This window comes from Petaurus breviceps, unplaced genomic scaffold (genome assembly GCF_028583685.1).
Source record: "Petaurus breviceps papuanus isolate PSGF00001 unplaced genomic scaffold, PetGlider_PUasm1.0 38, whole genome shotgun sequence".
In the NCBI taxonomy this organism is placed as follows: domain Eukaryota; kingdom Metazoa; phylum Chordata; class Mammalia; order Diprotodontia; family Petauridae; genus Petaurus; species Petaurus breviceps.
Window position 1 is genome coordinate 38,594,433 of NW_027186304.1, and position 27,573 is coordinate 38,622,005.

Below are 27,573 nucleotides of genomic sequence, written 5' to 3' on the forward strand. Positions count from 1 at the left end.
ATATATTCACAAACCTTGTTTTCCAATCCTCTTCTGACTTGGACCTATTTTTGCGGGCTGCTCTTTGTTTTTCCTCTAGTCTTTTCTTTTCTTCACTAGCTTGATCTAAAAAAGAATATTTAAAAACATAAGCAACTCATCATGGTTTAGATGCAAAAAAAAATGTTTCAAATAGTTCCCTGGAGAGTCATGAAGAAAATCTGAAACACACATAAAAATGCTGACTTTGTAGGAAGAGAAGCGAGCCGCGCCATCTTCTGGATGCCTCCCTCTCTGCTCCTTCTTCCATCCTCAAGACAGTCTCTGCCTCCTCCAGTTTCCCACAATCATTTGCTCAGACCAATAATTCTTAAAGTGCAGTTCAGGAACCCGTGGGGGTTGTTGAGACCCTTTCAAGGGGTCTTAGAGATCCAACTTACTTTCTAACTAAGATGTTTTAATTTCTAATGTGGTGAGTATCAACAGATATAACTCACTGAAACAAAAGCTTTTTGGAGGGTCCTTAACAATTTTTAAGAGTGTAAAAAGATCCTGAGACCCCAATGTTTGAGAAGTGCTGGTCTTGACCCCTACAGAACGCTCATCATACTCACGCTCATACTACAGTTACTGGTTGACTTGTCCTCTCCTTGTGTTAGAATGTAATCTCTTTAAGTGCAGGATCATTGTTGTGTGTCTTTGAATGCTTAGTGCTTTGCATATAGTAGGTACTTAATAAAAGCTGAATTAAATGAGGTTTTCTTCAAAGTACTGCTTGGCCTAATAACATGAAGATAACATGGTTGCATGAAATTTGGAAATTTCTAATATAAAACAAAAAGGGTTGATGATTTTAACTAATTACTGATAATTTTGAAGTACTGGTCTGGTTTAAGAAGCCACATTTTTGGATACACAGTGTCAAGGTGAAACGTCCATAGAGAGGAGGGGGTACTCCAAAATGTGCCACAGGAATTCTAGTTAAATAATCTGGGGATAGTTCTCCATGGAGAAAAGAAGAGCCAGAACAGAGGGATCTGAAGGGCCATAATGTAAAAATTAGAAATAGGTTTCTGTTGCTTGGTCCTAGAGGCCAGAACTGGGCCAATGAGTGGAATCAATAGGGAGGCAGATTTTAATTCAATGTAAGGAAAACACAACTCCTAACAATTACAGTCATATGGGTGTGGAATGTAATGTATACCCCCATCAAACACAACTGATATATTGTCTGGTTTTGCTGAATCCACCCCCCCCCTCCTCCCCCTTAAAACTTTTGGTATAAGGAAAAACTTACTAGTAAGGGGAAGAAGTGGAATATGTTCAGAAGTAAATTTTCCATAAAAACAAAGTACATCCATAAGATATTAAATCAAAAACTTTAAAGTTGTCAATGAAAAGAATGGAGTGCTTCAAAAGGCAGTGAGTTCCTTTGGCACAAGGGGCCAGCAAAAGCTGGCTGACTACTCCTTGCTGAGATGTTGCAGATAAAATTCTTGGTCTGGGTAAGGATTGGCCCATGTGACCTTTGAGGTCTTCTGATTGCAATTCCAAGATTTAGTCTAAGGAACAGAGCCACCCATTGTCCTTACACAGGGCTTCCTAGGGAAATACAAATAGTCTCCAAATATATTACTTCCTGGATCCTATCTTTTCATTGTGTGAATCCTTCTCTTATCAAGTTCATCCACCCTTTAGGAGTTGATCTTTATTAGTTCCTAAGGCCAGAAGGATAGTCTGTCATTGCTACAGGTGCCGAGTTTCCATCTCCAGTTCAAAAAAGGCTAATCCTTACATACAGAATTTGTGGATGGACACATACTGGAGTCCTTTCCAGTGTAACTGGACTTGACTGAGTTCATATGCTACTGTGATAGTAATGGCATTTAAATATTCCCCTGTATTGGCTTGGTTTTTCAAATTGATTGTGTTAAAACCCAGAGCTTGTTAATCCCACCCGTGGGATGGACTTGTTGATGTGAAAAGAGAGTCCTGAACTGGGAGGAGCTGGTGACTTAGATTTGGAGACAAGAGAGAGGCAGAAGAACTTTTTGGAAGCAGCACCTCGTGGAGGCAGAGAGAGACAGAGAGCATTGCTGAGTGCCACTTTGAATTGCCCTGGACTTTTGAGACCTGCCCCCTGAGCTGCCAAGGACTGAGGAGACATGGCTGTTTTGCTGGTACTTTGTCTGTCTGTTTTGATGTTGTTTTGCCAGATTTGTCCACTGGTGAAAGAAACAGTCCTGTTGTTGAAGAAGTCCTGGAACCTGGCTTTTGGTTAAGAAGCCCTGAGACTGTCCTGCAGACAGAGAGTGAATGCTGTCCACTGGTGAAGGACAGTGCTGTTGTTGCAGGGGTCTGGAGACTGTCCTGCAGACAGAATGAATACTGTCCACTGGTGAAGGACAGTGCTGTTGTTGCAGGGGTCTGGGAACCTTTCTGTTGGTTCAGAAGCCCTGAAGAAGGATTTTCTGGTTGTATGTTTACAGAAATCCTGGGAGAGGGTTTTGTTAATGTTTTCAGGGGTTCTAGGACTGTTCTACAGACAGAGGATGAATTAATGAAGGGACTGGCAATGTATCTTGTGGCCTTGCTAAGCCTTGTCTCCCCAGGAAATAAGATTGCTGAGAACTTGCCTCATGTCAAGATGAAGAAAAGACCTCCATTTGGGTATTAAGTGCTGTGTTTAAACTTGATGTAACTCTGGGGTAGATTCAATTGAGATCCAGGGGTGGGGAACTTTTGACCTTTTTGTGTTCTATGGTTGACCAAATGAATGTACTTTACTTAGATTGGAAACTAATCTCCATTTGAGAAGAGGGACTTTGTGGTGGACTAAATGAAGGTACAGCCTAGGGGTGGAGTAGTATTTTAGAACAGGGACTTTGTAATTGATTGAATGAGTGGAAGGTCCTGGGGTGGGGTAGTACTTGGAGATTATTTAATCAGCTTAGTAAATGCTGTATTTTGAATGATGTCATGTTTTGACCTTCTCTGTTCTTAATTTGACACTGAATAAAATGGAGAGCACCTATGCTGGTATTCTGAACCTTGGGAAGTTGCCTTTCCTTTGCATAACATTACAAAAAGTAAATTCAAAAGTAAGTTGTCTATGCTATGGGCATGAAAGATCTTGGGGCCGAATGTAATGGGAATGCAAATTTGGAAGATCTTCCCTGCCCCTAGGCTAAAGTGCACCAGAAGCCTGGGGAGGGAGGCTTGTTTTTCAGTAGATACTTTTTGATTAGCCAGTGGGTCAATAAGGTTGTTACATTCTCTGAGCCAGGAGAAGGCTATATAAGCCCTGATGTGTAGCTTTGTTTTGGGACTCACTTTGAGAAGTGTTCTATGATTTGATCTGAATTCTGGGAAGCCGTTGTTGAGAGTCCCCCCGGGCTTTAAAAAACCCAGATGTGGAAACCCAGATGTTGACTGGGTATGGATGTAATGGTTGGACAGTTTGGAAATCTGTCTACTTGATCTGTTTCTGTCTTGATAATTCTGCCTGTATGCTTTTAAGTTCGGGGTGCTGACCTTTTTCCGCTGAACAAGATAAACCGATATATGTCTGACTGATTAAAGTAAGCTTGTTAACCCATTTTGAGTTGCTTTCCTTTATCAAAGCAGATCCAAGAACCTGTGTGAGCAGGCACCCTGGGGACACTGGGGTGCTTGCCGCTACAGCTCCTACCACTGCTTTCAATAATTAGGGAGCAACTCCCTCAAATCATGAGGCACTAGAAAAGGATTTTAGTAGAGGATTAGAAAAAGTCCTGAAGTAACAAAAATTTAAGAGCAAGGATGCTGTTTCCTAATTTTTTGTGACTTCTATTCTAATTCTAGTCATCTGGAATATACTTTATTATTAGCAAAGTCACACTACCAATAAATAATACTATAAATTAACAAAGTCTGCTTTAAAGTTGGAGAACATTTTAAAATATCACAATTACATTAAGTATAATGCTGAAGAAATACCTAGGAGAAAGAGAAAAATAGTAGGTTCCTACTGATGCAAATTATCAGTGATATTACATCTCAAATGAATTAATATTCTCAGAAGTTACCTATTTCTCCATTCTCCATTGCTCTTATGTCAGGTCGTAACCTGCAGTCAGTCTTAGGAATCACACTCTCCATTTCTTTATCTACTTCATTCAAAACCATAGCAAAGCTAGTAAAATTATACATCTGAAAGGAAGAAAAATGAACAAAATTATACATAGCAAGAAATGTCTTTAAAACAAAATGACAAGTCCCTAACATATTATTTTGTGATGTTTCCTTAGACAATACAAACACATTCTTGTTAAGAATATCAAATCAGAGGATTCACCTGTAAGTTCTTCAATTAAATCTAATTCACTAAAGGGCATCAATTTCAAAAAGCTCTGAAGTCAGTCTTCCTATCCCCAGTCCTATGTACTGTGCCTAGGACATAGTAAACATTTAATAAATGCTTGTTGAGAGACACACCAAATTTCTGACCCAGATTCTCCTCCAGAAAATGGTAGTTGAAATTTATGTATTGCTTTAAATAAGGTTTGCAAAGTTCTCTAGGGAGAGAAGGGGAGCAAACATTTATTAAGCAAGCTTTTATTAAAATTATGTGCTGGGCACTGTGCTAAGCTCTTTACAAACACCACCTCATCTTACCCTCACAACAACCCTGGGAAGTGGCTGATGGCATCATCCTTATTCTGTGATGAGGAAGCTGAGGTCAGGCTCCAATTCTGGTCTTGACTCTTGGCCTGATGGTTTATCTACTGCACCAGGCCACGTTATAGCATGTGAGCCTCCTAACTGTCCTGTGAGGCAAGGGTTGTTATAATTCTCATTTTACACATGAGGAAAAAGAGGCTCAGAGATGTTGAGTTCCTGGTTCAGGGTCCCATTGGCAAGAAGTGTCTGAAATCTGAGTCCCAGTGCAAGTACCCAACATTATGCTGCCCCCCAGTATACAGGCATAATCAGGTAAAATATTTGTATTTCTCTTCTTCAGTAGGAACCACTATTTATCTCCATGTTAGCAGCTCGTTCATATGGCTGGGTGCTTAAGCCTGACAAACAGCATTACCAGAGCTGGCCTTCCTTTTTCACTGGCAGATGTAGCAGGAGACTGGGAAAATGCTCCTGGCTTTTGCCACCAAGCCCAAAGTACCTTTTCCACCCAGATGCCACAGTGCATGAAGTTCTGCTTTGGGAGATTCATTCACTGTCTAGTCTACACACCACAAATTCTCCTGGGAAGGCTGACGCCAAATAATTGGAGGGGTAGAGGAGATACAGTCCTAGACCTGGGAATCAGAGATTTGGGTGCAGATACTGCCTCACATACTCACTAACTGTGTGACACTGGAAAAATCATCTAAGATTCCTGTACCTCAATGGTTTTGTTTGCAAAATGTGGGGTTTGGAGAGTATGCAGAAATCAGGTCTGACCTGTGCAGAGTTGGGAGGCCGTGGAGCTATTCTCCAGAGCAAGACACTTCCGGGGATGACATGCACACTTTCAGAATCTGGTAATGGCATTTCATCTGGTTCCTCAGAAGTACCCATCTATAAGAAGCAAACACATGAACAAAATTTATATGCAACACCTCCTTCTGAAATTTTACTAGAGACTTATATGGAATTTTTAAAAGCACTTTTATAAAATTAATTTCATCCATGAGGCATCCTTGTCTCATCTCTTCTAAATCTCTAGACTGTAAGCCCCAGAAGGTGATAAATAAATATGAGATTAAAATGAATACTAAATGTTTGTTAAACCAAGTACACATTGAGCATCAACTGGAAACTGCTTGGCTCTGGACTAGTTAAGGAGCAGGACATTTATAAGATGGGATCCCTGTCCAAGGACACAGAATGACCCATTCATCAGTCACTCCTAAACTGCCTCCACCACTCCCCCTTCCATCGAATTTTATTTGTACTCTACGCTTGTGGCATTAAACACATTCTGCTTTGTATGATCAAATGTAACAAGTATTTATTAGGCAGTTTCTGCATAGATGTACTTAAGTATTCATACAAAAAAACCCCACAAAAAACAATTTCTATTTTTTAAGATTCTATGGCAGGATAAAATATAATAGTTATGATATGACAAAAGCACACAAAAAAGTCCAAGTATGCCATAGAACACACAGTGATCTTACTTTAGTCCTTTCATGTGCCAGAGTGAGAATCTGAGGTCCAAAGTGAAGTCAGGTGAATTGCTCAAGGTCACACAGGTAGGAAGAGGAAGGCATGGATGTCAAACTTAAATCCTTTGACTCTTAATCTACTGCTTTTTCCACTAGAGTAGAGAAGTATTAGAAATTCATGAAGTAAGAAATCATTTATGGCTAAGGTTGGGGAGAATCAAAGAATTCTTATGGAAGAGATGAATTCTCGGCTGGACGTTGAAGTAAGGGAAGGATTATGGTAAGGGAAGGATTACGGCAGGTAGAAATGAAGTATACTTGATACAGTGGATCTGAGTTCAAATCTCATCTGCCATTTATTACCTGTGTGATTTGGGCAATTCATTTGACTACTCTGGGCTTTGGTTTCCTCATTAAGTAGTAATAATACAAAAAGTGTACTTAGTAAACCAATGATGCTAACCGAATCATTAATCAAATAGTAAGATCAGAAATAATAGCCATGTACATTAGTATACATCAAAAGAGTAAAACTGGCAAATTTTAGTAAAAGCATTAGCAGTGCCATCAGGCCCTTTGCAAATATTTTATAAATTACAATGAATTTGTAATGAGAGAAAATACCAAGGAGGACAAATAAATATTTTAGAATCCTCAATGAATCCCTATGTGTAACAGGGGTTAGAATCAATCACTCTCATGTATAGCTTGGTGGGGGTAATTATCCCTCTCACTACCTGCTGCTGGCTCATTTTCCTTATTCATTCTCATCCCAGGTTTTAAGGTGATTAGAAGGCATGCTTTGATATTTCCTCAATTTATAAAATGCTAACATCTCTTTCAATAATCATTTGGCTCTGAGGCCCCACCCCAGTTTATTAAGTATTCTTTATTTAATAAATAGGAGAAGCCTCTCTTTCAGTAAACTTTTATTCATCTTAATATATAATATCCTCTCTTCCCCCCACCAACCTGCTAGGCTTAAATAAACAGCAAGATCACTGACTCTTCTAATTACTGACAGTAATTAACAATAAAAGACAAAATGATTATTCAATATAACAGCTGTGAAAAGTATCACAGCCAGAGCCACCCTTAATCATCACTATAACTACTGACCCTTCTCAATTCTGAAAACATAGTCTACCGATTAAAAAAGCTCTTCTAAAAAAATCTCCTATTTCTTAGCAAGATGAAGAGTTCTTTCAGAGTTTTCTTTCACTGTTTAACTCATGCAGTCAGTTAGTAAACATTTATTAAGCCTCTATATGTGTCAGGAAATGCACTAAGTGTTGGAGATATAAAGACAAAAAGATAATCCTTGCTTTTGAAGAGTTCACAATATAATGGGGGAGACAACATGCAACGACTACATACAAACTATATATAGAATAGACAGGAAATAATGAATAAAGGGAAGGCACCAGAATTAAGAGGGCTTGGGAAAGGCTTCCTTTAGAAGGTGGGATTGTGAAGGAAACCAGGAGGCAGAGAGGAGGAGGGAGGGAGGGCCTTGCAGGCATGGGGGACATTGTTACTAGCCAAAGCAGTTGAACATACAGTCTCTCAAGATTTTATTCCTTCTTAAGAGTCAGAGTACTCCCTTCTCCTTGGGGGGAACTCCTGCAGCTGGTGCTGCATGTGTAAACCGAGGGGATCATAGCAGAAGATCTCTAAAGTCCCTTCTAGTTCTAAATCTCTAATGACAACAACAATGGTAATGAGACAATAGGTGATTCAAGGTCAGAAAATAATCATTGTAAAGGCAGAGAAAGTTAAGAACAGCCTGGAGCATTTTTGGAAGAGTCTTATGGCCACCCTGTTAGATATGGTCCAATGCCTTGTCTTGTTTTAGCTATTTTTCTTTACTATGAGGAAGGGTTCTCCATTTGTGTGTGGAGTATGACCTGGTTACTGGAAAGTGACAGTGATATATATTTAAGGTGGTGTCTCTTTCTTATTTGGACATGTTTGTTTATTGAAATGTGCAGAAAGAATGACACATATGTGAGAACCCGAGAGAAAACAGTTCCTCTGAACAGAAGGGTTTACTTATGGTAAAAATGACCAAAGTTTCCTGCTTGGTTCCCAGCATCTCATTTACTCATGACTGTTATCTGGATTTTAAGGGTGATCAGAAACCCGGAAAACTAGAGTGCTTTGTCAGCTGCAGGACAACTGTACACTGTTTAGTTGTGATGAGGATGACAGAAAGGTGAATTTTGGTTTCTCATCCTAAGGCAGAGGTGAGGCACGTCACACCAAGGGGCCCTACTTTATTAAGGCAGGGGTCAGCAAATTAATATGACATAATAATCAATAAAACATTATGGAAGTGGTGGAACTGGAGTTAAGTCTTTATGTTTGGGTAGACTTGGAAAGGTATAGGGTCCAGGGACAGGAAAAGCACGATCCATTTTAAGTAGTGTGTTCCATTTAGGCAGTCTGAATATAAAGTAATGGTGTTACTGTGTGTATACCTGTGAAACCAGTTAGATTATTTTATAGCCATGCTTTTTAGAAATGAAAAACAGGGGGCAGCTAGGTGGCACAGTGAAAAGAGCACTGGATCTGGAGTCAGGAGGACCTGAGTTCAAATCCGGGCTCAGACACTTAACACACACACACAAAAAAAACCTAGTCATGAGACCTTGGGCAAATCACTTAACCCCAATTGCCCTCCAAAAACAAAAACAAAAAAAAAAGAAATGAAAAACAGGCTGTTTTATATTCAAAATCTAATAAGAGGTCAAAAGTAAGTTTGAGTTCCACAAATGGAGACATAGTCCTGAGACCTGAACTGTACTTAAGACACAAACAAGGACATTACAGAATTTTCAGTTGTTATGAAAGTTGTCAAGTATAACAGCTACTAAAACATAATTTCCAACTATAACATTTTGACAAAGTGACCATCCAGTATCTGCTAGGAGATGTCTTTCTATCTTTCCTGGTTGCTCATCCATTTCTTAAAATTCTAACATTTAATTTCCCCCTTTATATTAAGCCACAGTCACTCCTCCCATAGTAATTTCCAGCCACTGCTCCTAGCTCTTTTCTCCAGGACCAAGCACAAGATATCTGATTCCTCTTTCAAATGACTTTTTCAACTTCAAAGTCAAAAGATCTAGGATTTCATCAGTGTGGATACTCTCTTCATGGATGTAGGGTGATGATGCCCCCTGGGGGTTTGGCTGGAGTCATCCAGCGAGGGTAGTGGTAGCCACAGGTACAATTGGGAAGCACTGACTAAAAACAAGGGTTAACCTAACCAAATCCCAGGGGGCACTGAGTAATGCTTCTTTTTGAAAAGCATCAAATAAGTTTGGGAACCTCTGAACTGAAAGCCCTCTATATAAATCTTAGTAGAAGGTCTTCCTGACCTACTGCAGACAAAATAAACAAATCTGGCAGATCTTTAGAGGGCAGAGGGATATGGAGTCTGCTGTCGCACCTGGTACTCAGCTAGGACAGCCTTCAAGAGTGCAAGGGTCAGAATAATAAGATTTTACCAACAGGTTTGCCCATCCTGTCCTATACTCACTGAACCATCCAGCTGCATTATCCTTGGCCAGACTGCAGATGCACAGTGGAAAGATACTATTTGGTTCAATATATATATATTCAATATAACTCCCATTCAAGAGTTCTGCCCTGGGCCCTGTAGCACCTGACTTTGGTGTCTGCTAGCTGACTTTGAATTTGACTCATTCAGGGAAATCTCATTGTTTTTTAATGAAGTTTAGTGTTACAGAAGATACAGTGCTAGACTTGGAAGTCAGAATGACCTGAGTTCAAATCTTTCCTCAGCAGTTCTGTGACTCTGGGTAAATCACAACTCTGGGTATCTCAGTCCGTCTGTTAAATGTGAATAATAATAGTACATAACTCAGTGAGCTGTTGTGAAGACCACATGTGATACCATATGTAAAGCACTTTGCAAACCTTAAGAGTGTTATATAAATGCTAGCTAGCTATAATTTAGAAGCACATTCAGAAGGGTCATCTCAGGTCTCTGTCCAGCACTTCTGAACAAAAACCCTTCAAAAATTGGAACATAATTAAGTATAGCTTCTTTTCTTCAGACTAAATCTCCCTAGTTATCTGATTCAATGAAGAGAAGCAGCAGGATTTATGCTGGCCTGGTCTGCTATTATTAGGATCCACTCCTGGAGTTTCTGCTTTAGAGCGCCCTGGGACCATCAGCATCACCCTATAGGAGGAGCTCCTCTTTACCTCTGGTTATTTTCTGGGCAGTTTTCACAGCTTCAAGAGACATCAGTGCAATACAGGACATGAAGAAAAGCTTTGGCATTCAAGGAGATTTCCAATTTTGGCTCAGAGAAGAGAGATCTGGCTCAATGGAATAGGAAGGATGAGAGGAAAATAGAATTTAGACTAAGGTGGCATTTACTCATCTCCCTCATTTTTTTTCTGTTTCAATCTCTCTCCGTCTCTCTTAAACATTGATTTTAGTTTAAGACCATGCTCTTTGGTAGTGATAATGATAATAATGATTAACATTTATACATTGCTGTAAGGTTTTCAAAGCACTTTACCATACATCATCTCATTTAATCTTCTCAATCACCCTGTACAGTTGGTGCTAGAAAAGCGAGGCTGAAAGAGGTCAGGTGACTTTTTCAAGGTCACACAGCCAGGCAGTATGTGAGGTGGGATTTGAATGCAACTCTTTCTGACTCCATGTGCAACATTTTACAGTAACCACTAAACCAGAGGCATCAAACATGTGGGCAACACTCCCCAGGGTGGCTTGAGCCAGATTAAAAGGTAATTGAAAAAAAAAATGAACAAAACAAATAAAAACACAACAGAACATAGATAATGTTAATATGTTCAATTTTCTAAGTCGATATGTAGCTCACAGGGATCCTTATGTATAGGTGAGGGGCTCTTCGTCAGTGCTGACACCACTGCACTAAAGAACAGAGAGAACTCAGAATGTACTTTGCTGTTCTGAGAAACATCTCTATCTTCTTTTTGACACCAGCTCATCAGACCTAAACAAACTCCCTCTTGGTGCCCATCTGGCCTCAAATCTCTCCTCTTCTGCTCCAAAGAAAGGGAAGAAATTTGTAGCTTTCTAATTATCACTGCTGTTGTCACATAGGAAAGAATACTACTGCATGAAATTAGGGTAATTTTGCCCAGAATATTAATTATTTTATCAAGAGGAAGGTCTAAAAAAGAGAAGACAACAGGACCCTGGTGCTTATTCTCTCCTGTGATCACACTCATTGTCTACAGAAAAAAAAGCCAATAAGCAGCATCTGCCTAACACCATCAGCAAGTATTCTGTGTAATGGGGATAAGCCAGAAGCATTGCCACCAAGGGTGTCCACTATCACCTCTGTCAGTCAATTTGATACTAGAAATGTTAGCTGTAGCAATAAGAGAAGAAAAAGAAATAAAAGCAATTCGATTAGGCAAAGAGACTAAGCTATCACTCTTTGCAGATGATATGATGATACTTAGAGAATCCTAGAGAATCAAGTAAAAAACTACCTGAAATAAAAAATAACTTCAGCAAAGTTGCAGGATATAAAATAAACCCACATAAAATACTAAGCATTCCTCTATGTTTCTAATGAAGCCCAACAGCAAGAAATAGAAAGAGAAACTCCATTTAAAGTTCTGTAAACATTATAAAATATTTATGAGTCTACCTGCCAAAACAAACCCAGGAACTATATGAATACAATTACAAAACACTTTTCACACAAATAAAGTCAGATCTAAATAACTGGAAAAATATCGGTTGCTCATGATTAAGCCAAGCTAATATAATAAAAATGACAATTTTACCTAAATTAACTTACCTGTTTAGTGCCATACCAATAAAACTACCAAAAAATTATTTTATAGAGCTATAAAAAATAACAAAATTCATCTGGAAGAACAAAAGGTCTAGAATATCAAGGGAAATAATGAAAAGAAATGCTAGGGAAAGTGGCCTCGCCACACCAGACTTTAAACTGTATTATAAAGCAGCAGTCATCAAAACTACTTGGTACTGGCTAAGAAATAGAGTGGTGGATCAGTGGAATAGCTTAGGTACACAAGACATAGCAGTCAATGACTATAGTAATCTGCTGTTGGATAAACTCAAAGACTCCAGCTTCTGGGATAAGAACTCACTATCTGACAAAAACTGCTGGGAAAACTGGAAAGTAGTATGGCAGAAACTGGGCATAGACCAATATCTTACACCACATACCAAAATAAAGTCAAAATGGGTTCACAATTTGGATATAAAGCTGATACCATAAGCAATCTGGAGAGCAAGGAATAGTTTACCTGTCAGATTTATGGAGAAGGGAAGATATTATGACCAAACGAGACAGACAGCATAACAAAATGCAAAATGTTGAACTTTGATTACGTTAAATTGAAAAGTTTTTGTACAAAGTCAATGCAATCAAGATCAGGAGGGAAGCAGAAAATTAGGAAAGAATTTTCACGATCAGTGTCTTTGATAAAGGCCTCATTTCTAAAATATACAGAGAACTGAATCAAATTTATAAGAATACAAGTCATTCCCCAACTGATAAGTGGTCAAAGGATATGAACAGGCAGTTTTCAGAGGCATAAATTAAAGATATTTATAATCATATGAAGAAATGCTCTAAATCACGATTGATCAGAAAAATGCAAATTATACCACATCTCACTGGTCAGACTGGCTAACATGACAAAACAGGAAAATTATAAATGTGGGAGAGGATGTGGGAAAATTGGAATACTGATGCACTGTTGGTGGAGCTGTGAACTAGTCCAGCTATTCTGGAGAGCAATTTGGAACTATGTCCAAAGGGCTATAAAAATGTGCATACCTTTTGACCCAGCAATACCACTTTTAGGGCTGTATCCCAAAGAGATAATACAACTGGGAGGACCCAAAATGTACAAAAATTTTTACAGTAGCTCTTTTTATGGTGACAAAGATTGGAAATCAAGGGGATGCCCATCAATTGGGGAATGGCTGAACAAGTTGTGGTATATGAATGTAATGCAATACTACTGTGCTGTAAGAAACGAGGAACAGATGGACTTCATATTAACCTGGAGAGTCTTAGATAAACTGATGCCGAGTGAGGGGAACAGATCCAGGGAAACATTGTACACAATTACAGACACACTGTATCTGTGATGACAGACTCTGACAGACTGAGGTCCTCTCAGCAATGTAAAGTTATAAGACAAAAGACTCATGATGGACAAGGCTATCCACATCCAGAAAGAATTATGGAGTCTGAATGCAGACTGAAGCAAACTCCTTGCTCTCTTTCTTTTGTTTTTTGTCTTCTTTCTTGTTGTTCATTCCATTGGTTCTGATTCTTCTTTACAACTTGACTAATGTTTAATGTGAAGGTATATGTAAAACCTAATATCAGATTGCATGCTGCCTTGGGAGGAGGGGGAGGAGATGAAGGGGGAGAAAATTTGGAACTCAGAAACTCATGGAACTGAATACTGTCAACTAAAAGTAAATAAATTTAAGATTAAAAAAGTTTTTACATGTAATTGGGGAAAATAAAATATTCAATAAATTTTAAAAAACAATAAAATGGGTACCTTCAATAATAGATGGATTTCAGGGTCAAAGTAGAAAACAGAATAAGTGGGGGCGTGATAGGATGGAGGGTAATATAGCCAGTCTTTCACAATAAATCTACGGTGGTAATGTCTTGTGTAATTACACAAGTACAACGTATATTGAATTGCTTATCTTCCCAGTAGGGGTGGGTGATGAGAGAAGAAAGGAAATAATTTGGAAATCAAATTTTTAACATCAAATGTTAAAAATAATAATAATTATTATTATTTTTACATGCAACTGGGAAATAAGATATATAGGCAGTGGGGTACAGAAATCCATCTTGCCCTACTAGAAAGCCAGAGCGCGGATTGGGGAGAATAGAAGAGAGCAGACTAGGGGAAGGGGTATTCAGTAGCATTGCTATTTTGGGGTGGTGGGTAGGGGAAAGACGGGGAGAAAAATTGTAACTCAAAACCTTGGGGAAATGAATGTTGAAAAATAAAAATAAACAAAAAAATAGATGGATTCATTAACTACAAAGATTAATTTCAAGAAAAGCCTTATATTTAGGAGTTCAATTTTAAAATAAAATACAAAATTTCTCTTAAGGAAAATGAAATCTAATATTTAAGTATGCAGCATGTTAGCCACAGGCACTCAAAATGAGAGCGAAAGTATCATTACTATCAATTTATTTTCTTGTCTTATACCTACTCATTATTTTCCAAATCTTTACTATGGATGACTTTCACTATTCTCCTCCTCTGATGAATGGTGCTATAGGAAGTCACATGATAGTACTGGTTGGATTCATGTCAAATTTATATTTTATAATCTCAAGTAGGCTCCCAACTGCTATGACACCAATCTTTTTTTCCTTCCCTCATTCATGTTTCATCCCATTTCCCACAGCATCTATTTCAAATCTCTTTTCTTCTCAAGCCTCCCATACCACCTGTCCTCTCAGCAGAAGACCATGTCTCATGCTTCACTGATGATATGGAAAGCATCCGTCCTGAACCTCTTCTCCACTTTTACCTCTTAAACTCCCCTATAAGCATCCCTTATCAAACTCTTTTTCTTTGACTCAGTCTTGGAGAAAGAGGTAACTTCTCCTTGCCAATGACAAACCCTTTACTTTAGCGTCCTGGATATCAGTTGCTCTTCCTAAATTTCAGTTTCTTCTTATCCACAGGTTCCTTCCCTACTAGTTATAAACATGCTCTGATTTTCCAATTCCTTAGGAAAACTTTACTTGATTCTACTATTCCCCCCAAGCTCATGCACAGCCAAATTCCTAAAAAAAGCTCTTCTAGATCCACTGACTCCATTTTCTCACTTTCTACTCCTCAACCCATTGCAATTTGACTTATGACCTCATCAGTGACTGAATCTTCTCTCTCAAAGGTTACCAATAAGCTCTTAATGGGAAAATTCCATGTATTCTCTCTGTCCTTACCCTTCTTGACTTCATTAGTGGCATTCACTCTATTGACTGCTCTCTCCTAGACACTCTCATGACTGGATTTCTGCAGATGCTTTCTTGGTTCCTCTCCTCCTTCTGACTGCTCCTTCTCCTTCTCCTTGCTGGATTATATCCATGCCCTGACCCCTCTGTAGGGGTATCCTTGAGAGCCCTCCCTGTTCTGGCTCCTCTTCTCTTCAGTCTCTACATTCATCCTCTTAGAGATCGCATCAATTCCATGAATTCAGCTCTCATCAATTCAGGGAACTAACAGTTCCCTTCAGCTCTAATCTCTTTCCTAAACTCTAGTCCCATATCACCAACTGCCTATTGCTCACCTCCAAGTAAGTATGCCACAGACGGTTCAAACTCAACATTTCTTGAACAGAATTAATTAACTTCCAAGCTTAACTCACCTACTTTTGTTAAGGGCACCACCATCCTTCCAGTCTTTCATGTTCACAATCCTCAGAGTCACCCTTGACAATTCATTCTCGGTCACTCTATTTATCTAAGACTTTGCCAAATCTTGTCATTTTCACCTTGAGGACATTCCTCCTTCACACAGTCTAGTTCAGGCTTCTCTCTATTTCATGTCTCCCCTATGCCACTGCCCTGTAATTCCCTCTTACCTCTAGAATAAAATATAAATTCTTGTTTGGTAATTAAAGCTCTTTGTGAAAACAGTCCTGTATACCAAATTGCAAGTTTATCACATATTATTCTCCTTTATTCACCCCATGTTCCCCATTTCTCACACATCTTATCCTCCCTCTTGCCTCCACGTCGTTACACTGGTTGGTCCTCCTCCCCTCCATTCCCACTACGTACTTGATCCTTCCCTCCCTCACCCTCATAGCTCAGCCTAAAGGCCACTTAGCAGAGGAAGCCTGTCTCATTCCCCTCCCCAGCTGCTAATGTTCTCTCCTTTAGAAATTATTTTTGAACTACATATTTTGTATTTGCCTTCCTTTGCACAGAATCCAAGCTCCTTGGGGCAGGGACTGTTTGTTTTTTGTATTTGGCAGCCCAGTGTCTAGTACTGCACCTGGCACAAATGCTGGTTGGTATTTACATGCCTGCTGAATGAATCAAGCTCTCCTTTCCATGGTCGATTAGATAAAAGCATGAAATACATTCTAAGATTTTTTTATAAAAATGGGTGAAAATCACCTCACAGCCTAATGTGTCAAATCTAATGCATTTCAGGCTAAAATTTATGTGCTAGAAAAATACTCAAGGAAACAAATGCAACTGTAGCAAGTAAAAATCTATGTGAACAGGGCAGCTAGGTGGTGCAGTGAATAGAGCACCTACTCGGGAGAACCTGAGCTCAAATCCAGCCTCAGACACTTAACACTTACTAGACCTTGGGCAAGTCACTTAACCCTAACTGCCCTCCAAAAAGCCAAAAAATACATAAATGTGTGTGAACATTACTCTCCATGTGGTCCAACCATGTCTCGCCTGAGAAGAGAGTGAGGTAGGCGTAACAACGTTTGATGTTGCTGTGGATGCAGTGTCACACGAGTTACCTGTTTGCTGCTTTTCTTTTCATCTGCATTTTTCTTGTCATTCTTCTTACAAGCCTCAAAGGTGGCAGGGTCAACACTGTACAAGCACTCTGTCCACTTCCCGTAGAGGGCCCGCAGCTTCTTTTTGCTAGAAATAGAGGCCAGAGCTGAGCACAAGGAGCCAGTGCTCTGTTATGCTGTAAAGATGTCTACCAGTTATGTTAGAAAAACAGACAGAAGTGAAAGCTACATTTTAGCTTCTTGCAACACTTCTGTATTAAGCTGTCCTCATAAATTGATCTCACAAGAATGTGGAAGCCTATTTCACATCCAGTCTATAATTAAAATAGGAATATTACCTTTTGTCCTGAATGTAGCCTTCAACTTTGTGTAATTCCTTTCCAAAAAGGCCACATGGCTTGAAGTTTAATATACATTTCTCCCCAGTCCTATAATAAAAATGTCACATTTTAGATGACCAATATGCATTTATTGAGCAAAACTTTGTAAAGGATATGCCATGGAATGAGGTGAACTGCCCAAAAAGACTCACCTGGGACCATAATATCAAGAGTTGGATAATAAAGGTGATAATGAGAAGTTAGATAGGGCTGGATCTATTTGTTTAATATAATAACAGCTGCTCCAATTTACATAACAGATATAAAGAAGTTTTTTCACAACTCATGAGGTAGGCAGTGCAATCATATTGTCTAAGGAAACTGAGGCTCAGAGAGGAGCTAAACACCCACGGTCACAAAGTTATCTAACTGTTGGGGTCTGGAGTCAAACCCAGCGTCCGACACTGCCAAGTTCGGCCCTGTTTCTACTACCACTGTATTGCTACCTGTTTCTTATATATTCCATCAGTTCCCACTACAGTTACTCTGATATGAAGCTCCCAGAACTACATCAGATGCTCTTAAAAGAAATGCAGGCTCCTCTGAAAATGTCTAACTTACTTGTGGTTTGTTATTTCCATGTTGCCATACTGCTCAATCCAGAGTTTACCTACAATAATGTTATGCACACAGCAAGTAGGATTTGTCCACGTATAGGCTTCATTGTGCCTAAAGAAGTAAGGGAGGAGTAGTACATAATGATGTTATTTGATTTGGTCAATGAACTACTGACTTATAATGCAAAATATCATAGTACATACAAAAAAGCTAGTCTTTTCTAAAGGATGTAGCCTAGGAAATTTAAAACTGGCACCCAATCAAGGTAAAACACACACACACACACACAGACACACACTCTAGCTGTCAATAGAGAGATTATTACTGACTGGTATTAGCATTTTTGATGAATCAGATGCTAATGCCAATTTGCAGGCTAAGGAAACCTTACACAATGACATTTAGCAACCAAGTAACATACACAAAATATTTTCTTCATTAAAAGAAAACAAAATTAGTTTAAAGAAGCAATTATGGATTCTATGACAAGGCTTATACGTCAAGGAAGCCACTGATAAGAAGAAAGTCTCCATATACATCAAAACATTCATAGCAGCACTTTCTGTGGTAACAAAGAATTGAAAACAAAGTAAATGATCTTTGGATACAAAATGGCTAAAAAATGTGGAACATACATGTAATACTGTTGTGCTGTTAAGGAATGATGAATATGAATACAGAGAACTGATGAACTGATGCAAGCAGAGAAAACAATATCTACCATGACTACAACAATGTAAATGGAAAGAACCATTTAAAAAATTCAAAACTGAATATTGAAAAAATTAAAAAAACAAGACTGTCTACAAAAGATATGAGAAGACATACCCACCCCTACCCCTCTGCAGAGGTGGGAGGCCTATGAGTATGGTACATTTTTAGACTTTTTTTTAGCATACTTAATAAATGAATAAAAGTATTTGTTAAGCTTTTACTAGGTGCAAAGCAGTGTGCTAAGGACAAAAGATATAAATAGAAAAATAAGAACCTGTTCTCAAAGAGCTCATAGTCTAATGGGAAAAGGCAACAATACAGAAGGCTGATATTAGTACTGGGCAGTTATGCTGATATTTTCCTCCATTCTACTTTTTTCCTTTTAGAAATATTAATTTTTTATTTGAGATGGCTCTCTGGGAGGGGTTGGGAAAGGGTACTAGAGAAAATTATGTTGATGTTAAAAAACAAAATGTATTTAAAAAAAGAAATAGTTTTTGTAACATATTCAAAATTTAAACAGTAACATGTCTATTTTAAGCACTTATTGTGCAAAAAGATACAAAATTTATGTGAAAATACATTAGGATGCCCACAAAAAATGGAATATACACTAATATGCATTCTGAAAGCATTTAGATTACAGGAATAATTCTGGACAGTTACCTCAAACTTTTAATTAACTATTTTCATTGATAAGAAAGTCTATGTGAAAATAACTAGAAGATACATCTCTCTTCCTCCTCAAATGGAAATGAAGTAGAAAACTGCAACAAGGCCCCAAAAGGCTTTCTATGGAAATTCCAAACTAGTTCACCAAAGTGAAAAACTTTAGTGTACTGCAAACGCTCCTAAAAAAGCCCTAAAAACCCCTACTCAGGCTTGATTTTATTATAACTTTTGTTTTGATTTTCACACTCTCTTTTAGAAAAGGAAAGGAATTAGAAGACAGATTAGATTATCCTTAAAATACCCTTAAGTTTTAAAATTCTACGATTCTAGGCATGTTAGACATCCTAAAACCATTTTAACAATTAGTGAACATGTGAAATGATGACAGAACACAATCCATTTAGAAAAATGGCTAATCACAGACTAAAACACTGTTACTATGATTTACAAAGGTTTCATGGCAAGAACTAAGTATACATTTATGATTATATATTATAACACAGACTAATGCCATGTTAAAATATATACAAACAACACTGTTCACATCAAGTTAAACTTGCATGAATCTAATTGGGGTAATTGAACCAAAGAATTGCAGAGTTAGAAGGGAGCTCAAACATCTAATCTAAGTAAATCTAATTTCAAGAGTTGGTTACCTAAAGCATGAATCCCAGCTACAACATTCCCCATAAGTGGCTAGCCTGTCTATACTTAAATTGCTTTAGTCCTGAGGAATCCAATACCTCCTGGGGTGCCCTGTTCTATTTTGGGGCAGTTTTAGGTGTTATGAAGTTTTTCCTTCAGAAAACTTTTCTGAAGGAAAAACTTTCTTTAAACTGAGTTGGAATGTACCACTTAAAACTTCTTTCCCTTTAGTTAATCCCTGTTTCATATATCAATCTTCAAAGGTTTGGAGAAGTCCTTTTTTTTTTATTAGGCTTCTACTTCAGGCTAAACATCAGTGCTAACTTCAACCAATGACAATATGGTTTGATTTTAAGTGTCCTAATTCTCCTCATCATTCTCCTTTGGACACAATGGAATTTGTCAATATCTTTCCTAGAACGTGATACTCAGAATAAGAAAAAAAATTCTCTAGATGTGGTCTAATATAGCAGAGTGGAATACCATTTCCCCCCACCCTGGATACTGTTTCAGCTAATATAGAATAAAAGAAAATGTGCTTTTTTACACATGGAGTAGAATATTTGTTTTTTTAATGGATGATTTTCAGCTTTAGAAAGTGTGTGCAAATGTGTGCACGTAGGAATGCTAATGACATCATACCAACTTACTCAAGAAGCTCCAAAGTGATGGTTCCCTTGGGTTCAGCTTCCACACTCTTACCCCAGAACTTGAGTTTGGGATATATTGATCCATGAAAGATAAAGTCATTGTTTAATCCTTCAGCATGAAATGCACTCACTGGAGGATGATGGCTCACCTGCTCTGAGATAAGTCTGAATCCAAGATCATCTCTTCAAGAATTAAAAACAAAAAATGTTATTACTTACCTTGTTTTGTAATGAGTGAATTGCTATTATTTCAATCACTATAAGGAAAGAGCAAAAAAACTAGACTGAAGATAACTGGGTTTGAATACGAACTCTCACTAGCTGTGTGATTACGGAAAGTGCCTTAAACACTAAAATAGTTTCCCCTGTGAAAATAGGTACGACAGACTCAGTCTCACAGGCTTGTGAGGAAAGTACCTGGTAAACTGTAAAATGCTCCATGTTAGATATTATTTCTGATTTAACTCTTTTGTGTCTTAAAAAGATGCTGCTGAACAAATAAACCCACATTATAATCCTGATGTACACAGAATCAGTTAATAACTGGTTCAAAGCTCTGTGTCAAAATTATTATTAATATATAAATGTATGGGAACAGTAATGCTACCTATGGAAATTAAAAGCCTGACATTTCAATTTGTAGCATTCTCTGTGGGGGGAAAATTAAACAAGGTCTAGACATCTAAAAGCATTAGTACATGCAAAGCTGGATTTAGGACTTAAGAAAGCAAGAACTGGCATGAGAGGTATGGTTGTATTTTTTTTTTCCTTTTTGGAGTGCGGAGGGCAGGGCAATTGGGGTTAAGTGACTTGCCCAAAGTCACATGGCTAGTAAGTGTTAAGTGTATGAGGCCGGATTTGAATTCAGGTCCTCCTGACTCCAGGATTGGTGCTCTATTCACTGCACCACCTAGCCGCCCCTATGAGAGGTATGGAAGGAAGGAAATGAATGCGTGAAATCTGAACAACAAGAAAGATCCCTTAGTAAATCACACAAATGTATCTGAAGACACAATACAATCATGTTTTTTTTTTTTATTCCTGTTACACATATTGCACATACTAAATTCTGTGATTTTCTATGTTTTTTGAAAAATTTATTTGAATAACAGATCAGGTCCAAGGGAGTACTGCAGATCTCAATGAACCTCAATAATTAAATGATAATTTCTTCACTTTGAACTTTAATAGCATACTTTTCCCTAATACTAGTTAAAATAAGTTATTTTAGTAATTTTAGTGGTGTCAACAAAGGTGTTTTTTTTAAGTAAAGTTCTGAGTTGTTCTCATTTCCTAAGAAAACATTAGAATTGCCTTTTGGCTCAAACCAAAATTTTTTCTTAAGAAAATAGTTTAACAATCAAATTCTAAAGTTACAGATTCTAATGGTCAAATTATGTAGGAAAGTTAAAATAAAAGAGAAAACAGAAAAAAAGGAAAACAGAAGTTATAAAGAAAACCATATACAAAAAGAATCATCCAAATCCCACCAACTGATCCACCATGTTTTTAAATGTAATGATAGAGAAACCTTTACCGGACTAATTCATACGTCTCTCCAAGCAGTGGGTTGAAAGGCTTCCCTGTGCGTTCCCACTGAGAAGCAACAGCAGATACAGCAAATGCAGCTACACACTATGGGATAAAACATTAGCACAAGCTGAAAATAATCTCAAATTCAGGAAACCAAGGTTTTATTTGACATATTTACTATGAAGATGTTTTTGAGTAGTTTGTTTACTCTGGATTCTCAAAACCTTCCTAAACACACAGTCATTTTGGACAATGGCATTACTGGTATACATAAAAATTAGGTTTTTTTCTTAAAGCAAAAATTACTACCAGTGATTTTCTACCTAAACTCCAATTTTAAGATTCCCCTCCCCCCGCAAAGCATCCTGAATTATCTGAAAAGTTTTATGAAAATTGTAAACCAACAGTTTGTTTCCATTTTTTGAAAAAATCCTGAGCTAAACAATACTAGGATAAGAGAGTGCACCAAACTGAAAAAACTAAATTAAATTAAAAAAAAAAAAACCCTCCAGAGTGTTTGTTCCAAAGAGACGTGGAACAATAAAGTTTCATAAAGGAAAGAAAAAAAATGGATTCAGTTTAAAATACTATATTGCTCTGTAATAGGAGAAACAATGAATATCTAAGAATACTAGGTGGCACCTTGTCTAACACTGCAGGGTGTAACTTATACAGCAATGCTTCTGTTCACATCACTGCATTCTTTGTTGTAATGGTCCCGGAAGTCTTGGTAGTATGATGGACACATCTAGCAAAATTTGGGGAATGCTATATACGTTTGGAACCACTGATGTATCTTGATAATGGCAATGATTTTAGTTCAAAGCACATGTAGTTTAATTTCTCTGTTTTTCTTTTTTTAAGACAGAATCAGATTTAGTGCTCTAAGGGATCTAAGAAAGTTATCTAGTCTAACCCCTTCACTTTACAGGTAAGGAAAGAAGTGCAGAGAAGCACAGTGCCACACCTAAGGTCCCACAAATAATGATGATGGAGCTTGGATCTGAACTTGGATCCTCTAAATCCAAGACTCTTCTCACTATACCATATCCTTCAAGTCACCCTGAGAAATTACTAGCTTTAACCAATAGGGTAACCCAGTTTCACCCAATAAATTATGATTATATATTTTGCTTTTTATTATTCAAGGACAGATTATATGATCCCTAGATAATTTTCTTCAAACACATGTGCAACTTCATCTGTTATGGGATAGACAAAAGAAGGGAGGGACATGCTAAACCAAGGGTAGGGAACCTGGAGCTTTAGGCCACATGTGGCCCTCTAGGTCCTCAAGTGTGGCCCTTTGACTGAATCCAAGCTTCACAGAACAAATCCCTTTAATAAAAGGATTTGTTCTGTAAAACCTGGACTTAGTCAAAAGGCCTCACCAAAGCACCCAGAAGGCCACATGTGGTCTCAAGGCCACAGGTTCCCCACCCGTGTTAGACAGTCATACCTGTTGCTTCAAAAAGTTGTTTAGTTAGGAAAGGCACAAACTAATGGCTTCCCTTTAAAGTTCTTTTTATTTACCTTGATATAAAAAACATCTCATTCATATTGTGTTATCCTAAATTAGTCTATATTCTGGAAAGAACCATTTCCTGGGCTGCAATTATGCATCTGGTTTCATTTCCCCAAACCAGATCAAACTAAGAATCCAAAATGGCAGTGGAATGGAAGTATGTATCTCCTTGTATACTTCTATTGTGACTGAATGCTCTATCAGTGGTTTTTATGCTAATAAACCCAGTGGCTAGATTAGAGGGGGCTATAACCATGTTTCTGGTCTTAAAATCTTGAATGTATTATCACAGGTACTTAACCAAGAGAGAAAACAATACATAAATAGTTTACATTGCTCCTTGTAGAGTGTATACCCAGAGTCAGGTAAGTTTATGACATATAGCAGGCACTAAAAAAAAAATAACTGTCAATTGATTGTTGACAGTTTCAGAATCTGTTTTTTTTTAAATATTTTCTTTTTTTTTGTAAACTATTTATAAAAGAATGCACTTAATATGCTTTGGGAACACAGAACCAATACAAATCAATATACTTATCAACAATTACATACTTGCATCCTTTCAACTGCATCAGAAAGCGCACTGGCCTTGTGGATGAGGTATGTATGTTCCATGTATTCAGTTAGTCTCTGTAGGAAGCTCAAGGGTTCATTAAATATAACTGGCATCGTGATCTTGGACAGCTCCTATTTAATAACAAGATTTACAAGTTAGATTTGTGTATTCTTTCTAAATGCTGGATCACCCCCACCCAGTACCTAGCCTAATACTCTGCAAATAGTAGGTGCTTAACAACTGTTTGTTAAATGAAAGAATGAAGAGAAACACTGAACTAAAAAAAATTACTATTACGGTTACAAGTGCTGGAGTACAAGGACCCCAAGCTATGAGCCATACAATGCTGGGCAGCTGATGGAAACTCAGTACAAGTGTACTGATGATCAACGTGGCCCGTTTAACTTGAATGTTCTCAGGTCCTAGTGAGCCCAGGATAAAATCCTGGTGCACACACTCCACATTCAGCAGGACAACCATTGAAAAGCTATGGAAAAGAGCAGTGCAAAGACCTAAGTAGAGTAGGGACATTTCATCTGGGCTCCCAACTCCCAAAGCACTTTATGTATTTATGTTATCTCATCTGATCCTTATGAAGATCCTGTGAGCCAGGCATTGCTATTTATTCCCATTTTACAGATGATGAAACTGAGGCTGAAAGAAGTTTGCCCAGGGTAATATAACTAGTAATTTTTTAAGGCTGAGTTTGAACTCAGGTCTTCCTGACTCCTCATCCAACACTCTTATCTGCTGAGTCACTCAGCTATTTGAGGTGACACCTCGTAAGTATATGCACCTACATAAGCATATGCAGAATACACATAAGACCAATTAAAGCAGCTGGGACATCAGAAGAGCCTCCTGTAGGAGGGGTTGGGTAGGCAGAGCTTTGAAGGAAGCCAGAAATGCTAAGCGGCAGAGGCTAGGAACGAGAACATTTCAGGTATAGGGGGTAGCTTTTGCAAAGAGGTAAATCCAGGAGATGAAATATCATGTCTAATATAAGCAAGAAGACCATTTTGGCTGGACCATAGAGCAAGTGAAAGAGATTAATAAATCAAGAGAAGGAAAGTGTAATGAGTAGGTGAGAGCCAGATTGTGAGTAAATTTAAGTGGCAAACAAAGGAATTTGTATTTTATCTCTGAGGCAACAGAGAGCCACTAGAGTTTCCTGAGCAAGGAAGGGCATGGCTGGATTTGTGTTTTAAGAGTATCACTTTGGCCTCTGTGTGGAGGATTTTGGAGGGGAGAGTTTTGAAACAGGGAGACAAATTAGAAGGTTCCTGTGATAGTACAGACTAGAGGATCTAAAGTAAGGTGGTGGCCATGACAGTACAAAGAAGAGAACAGATATCAAAGATGTTGTGGAGGCAGAATCAAAACTTGGAAACTGACTGGATATGGAGATGAAAGTGACTCTAGAGATTCTGATTCCTGGGTGACTTAAAGGATGGTGGTGCTCTAATCTCAAATAAGGAAGTAGAGGGTTTAGGGGAAAGATAACAAGTTCTGTTTTGAACATGTTAAGTTTGAGATGCCATAGTCTACTTCAAAATGTTCAAAAACTGGTGATGGGAGACTTAAGCTCAGAAGGGAGGCTTGGATCAGACACAGAGATGTGGAAATCTGCTATATAAAGATACTAATTGAACCCACGGACACTGATAAGATCAAGAGAGAACAGAGTGAATGAACGTAAGACGCAAGACAAAGTCTTGGGATGACCCATGAATAGAGATATAGATGTGGATGACCTTCCAAAAAGGATACTGAAGAGTTCTTAGAAAATAAAACCCTAATTACTCCCTGGCACACAAATGATACATAATAAATCTTTGTTGCATAAATATATATACTTTGTTTTTGATAAGTTCATGCCCTAATTGTCCAAAATGAAATAGATGTAACATGTTTTGTAAACCTTAAAATGCTATGTAAATGTCAGCTGTTAATATAATATTCATTTGTATCGTTTGTTGTTATTTTCTATGTATGTCTTTTGTCTCCTTAACTATATTTTATATTCCTTATGGAGTCTTACCTTTCTTCTTTACCCCAGTCAAGACATAGCAAGTGGTGGACACATAATAGGTACTAAGTAAATACAATGAGTGCAAAGTAAAAATCCTCCATGATCATCACTGTGCTTCTATATACCTCATAACCCAGCACTATAAAATTATTGAACAGACTGGTGGGATAAGAAATTAGAGAGAAGTTATCTGTTCCCAATGCTACAGAATCTAAAGCATATTATGGTGCAGAAATCTTTTCCAATGCATAAAAGAATTGGATGAAAAGGGAGGTAGTATAAAGGCACTGGTCTAAATCTAAATTATGGGCTGCTGAGCAAAGTTTTGTAAATGGAATCCTCCTGCCAAACCACTGCACCAGAAGTACGCTTGTCAGCACCTTGGAGAGGTACCTCTTCTCACATACTGTCTAGAGACTGTATAGAAAGTAACTGTGCTCATTATGGCTACAGGAATTCAAGAAGAGAAAGATAAAATAACAGCTACTGCTGCTTCTCACAGAAGTCAAGAAGGATCCTATCAAACTCTTTTTGGTTGTTTCAACCAAATGACCAGATGGATGAATATTCTGTACAGAACCCACAAAACCTGAGGCAAGAGGGACTGTTACTAAAATAGCTACCCACGGCCGAATCACAGCTGCTCTCTGACCATGAACTTACGTAAGCAATTTAATTTCTAGTTCATGTCTTTTGCGCTATTTTTTTCTGCCACTCACACCTCATTTTGTACAAGTAAAATGCATTTACACATTTGAAATTAAATTGCAAGGAGAACAGTAATTATCTAGAAAATGTATTTTGTCTTTTTTTTTTTTTCCTGGAAGATACTGCATGGCAGAATGCTTATAAATAATTTAGTAGTGTGTTAACTGTCCTGGGAATTGAATACACTGTATTAATGGTAGAAAATGAGAGAGTGAAGGAAAAGGAAACCAAGGAAGACAGAGTATTTTAGCATGGATTCTTCCTTAACCAGGGTGGCTCAGGTAGGAATATTTTCATCAAAATCTATTTAGTTCTCAGTCATGAAACTTTATTTCTATTCAGAGATCATTTAGTTCATCCATTTTATTTGACAGGTGAAGAAATAGAGGCTGAAAAAGGTTCAGTGACTTGTTCAAGAGCACACAGCTAGCCTACAGCAGAATGAGGATTTAAACCCATGTCATCTGATTCCAAATTCTATGATACCATAATGTTCCTTCTTCACTGCTGAATGTTGAGCTCCTTCCATCCCACCTCACTAAAACTATAGCAGGGAGAGTACTTTTGTTTTGTTTTGTTTTTTGAGGGGGGGAAGGCAAGGCAATTGAGGTTAAGTGACTTGCCCAAGGTCACACAGCTAGTAAGTGTCTGAGGCCGGCTTTCAACTCAGGTCCTCCTGACTCCAGGGCCAGTGCTCTATTCATTGCGCCACCTACTTGCCCCAATAGTATGTTTTTAAAGACAAAATAGAGTGAGAACATGTGTTCAATCCTGGGTAAACAGCATGCAAATCAGAATGACCAGTGTAATAAAAGGAGTCGAGATCATTCTATGAAGAGGAGCTGGAGAAACTTGGAATGTTGTTTAGTTGGAGAAGACTTCATTAAGTATCTTCAAGTATTTCAAGGGCT

General features: G+C 38.0%; 1 protein-coding gene across 9 annotated transcripts in view; it reads right to left on the reverse strand.

The window, feature by feature from the left end:
* The window catches only part of OSBPL1A (oxysterol binding protein like 1A), a 359,956-nt gene that overhangs the window by 14,865 nt on the left and 317,518 nt on the right, over positions 1-27,573 (reverse strand). For all 9 annotated transcript variants that reach the window (XM_069099804.1, XM_069099806.1, XM_069099802.1 and 6 more), the window contains 9 exons: positions 23,919-24,053; positions 21,846-21,943; positions 20,309-20,491; positions 17,631-17,738; positions 17,028-17,117; positions 16,690-16,816; positions 5,422-5,538; positions 4,047-4,170; positions 15-105 (listed from right to left, as the gene is read on the reverse strand). In XM_069099804.1, the coding sequence (XP_068955905.1) occupies positions 15-105; positions 4,047-4,170; positions 5,422-5,538; positions 16,690-16,816; positions 17,028-17,117; positions 17,631-17,738; positions 20,309-20,491; positions 21,846-21,943; positions 23,919-24,053 (1,073 nt within the window). The remainder of the gene's footprint in view (positions 1-14; positions 106-4,046; positions 4,171-5,421; positions 5,539-16,689; positions 16,817-17,027; positions 17,118-17,630; positions 17,739-20,308; positions 20,492-21,845; positions 21,944-23,918; positions 24,054-27,573) is intronic.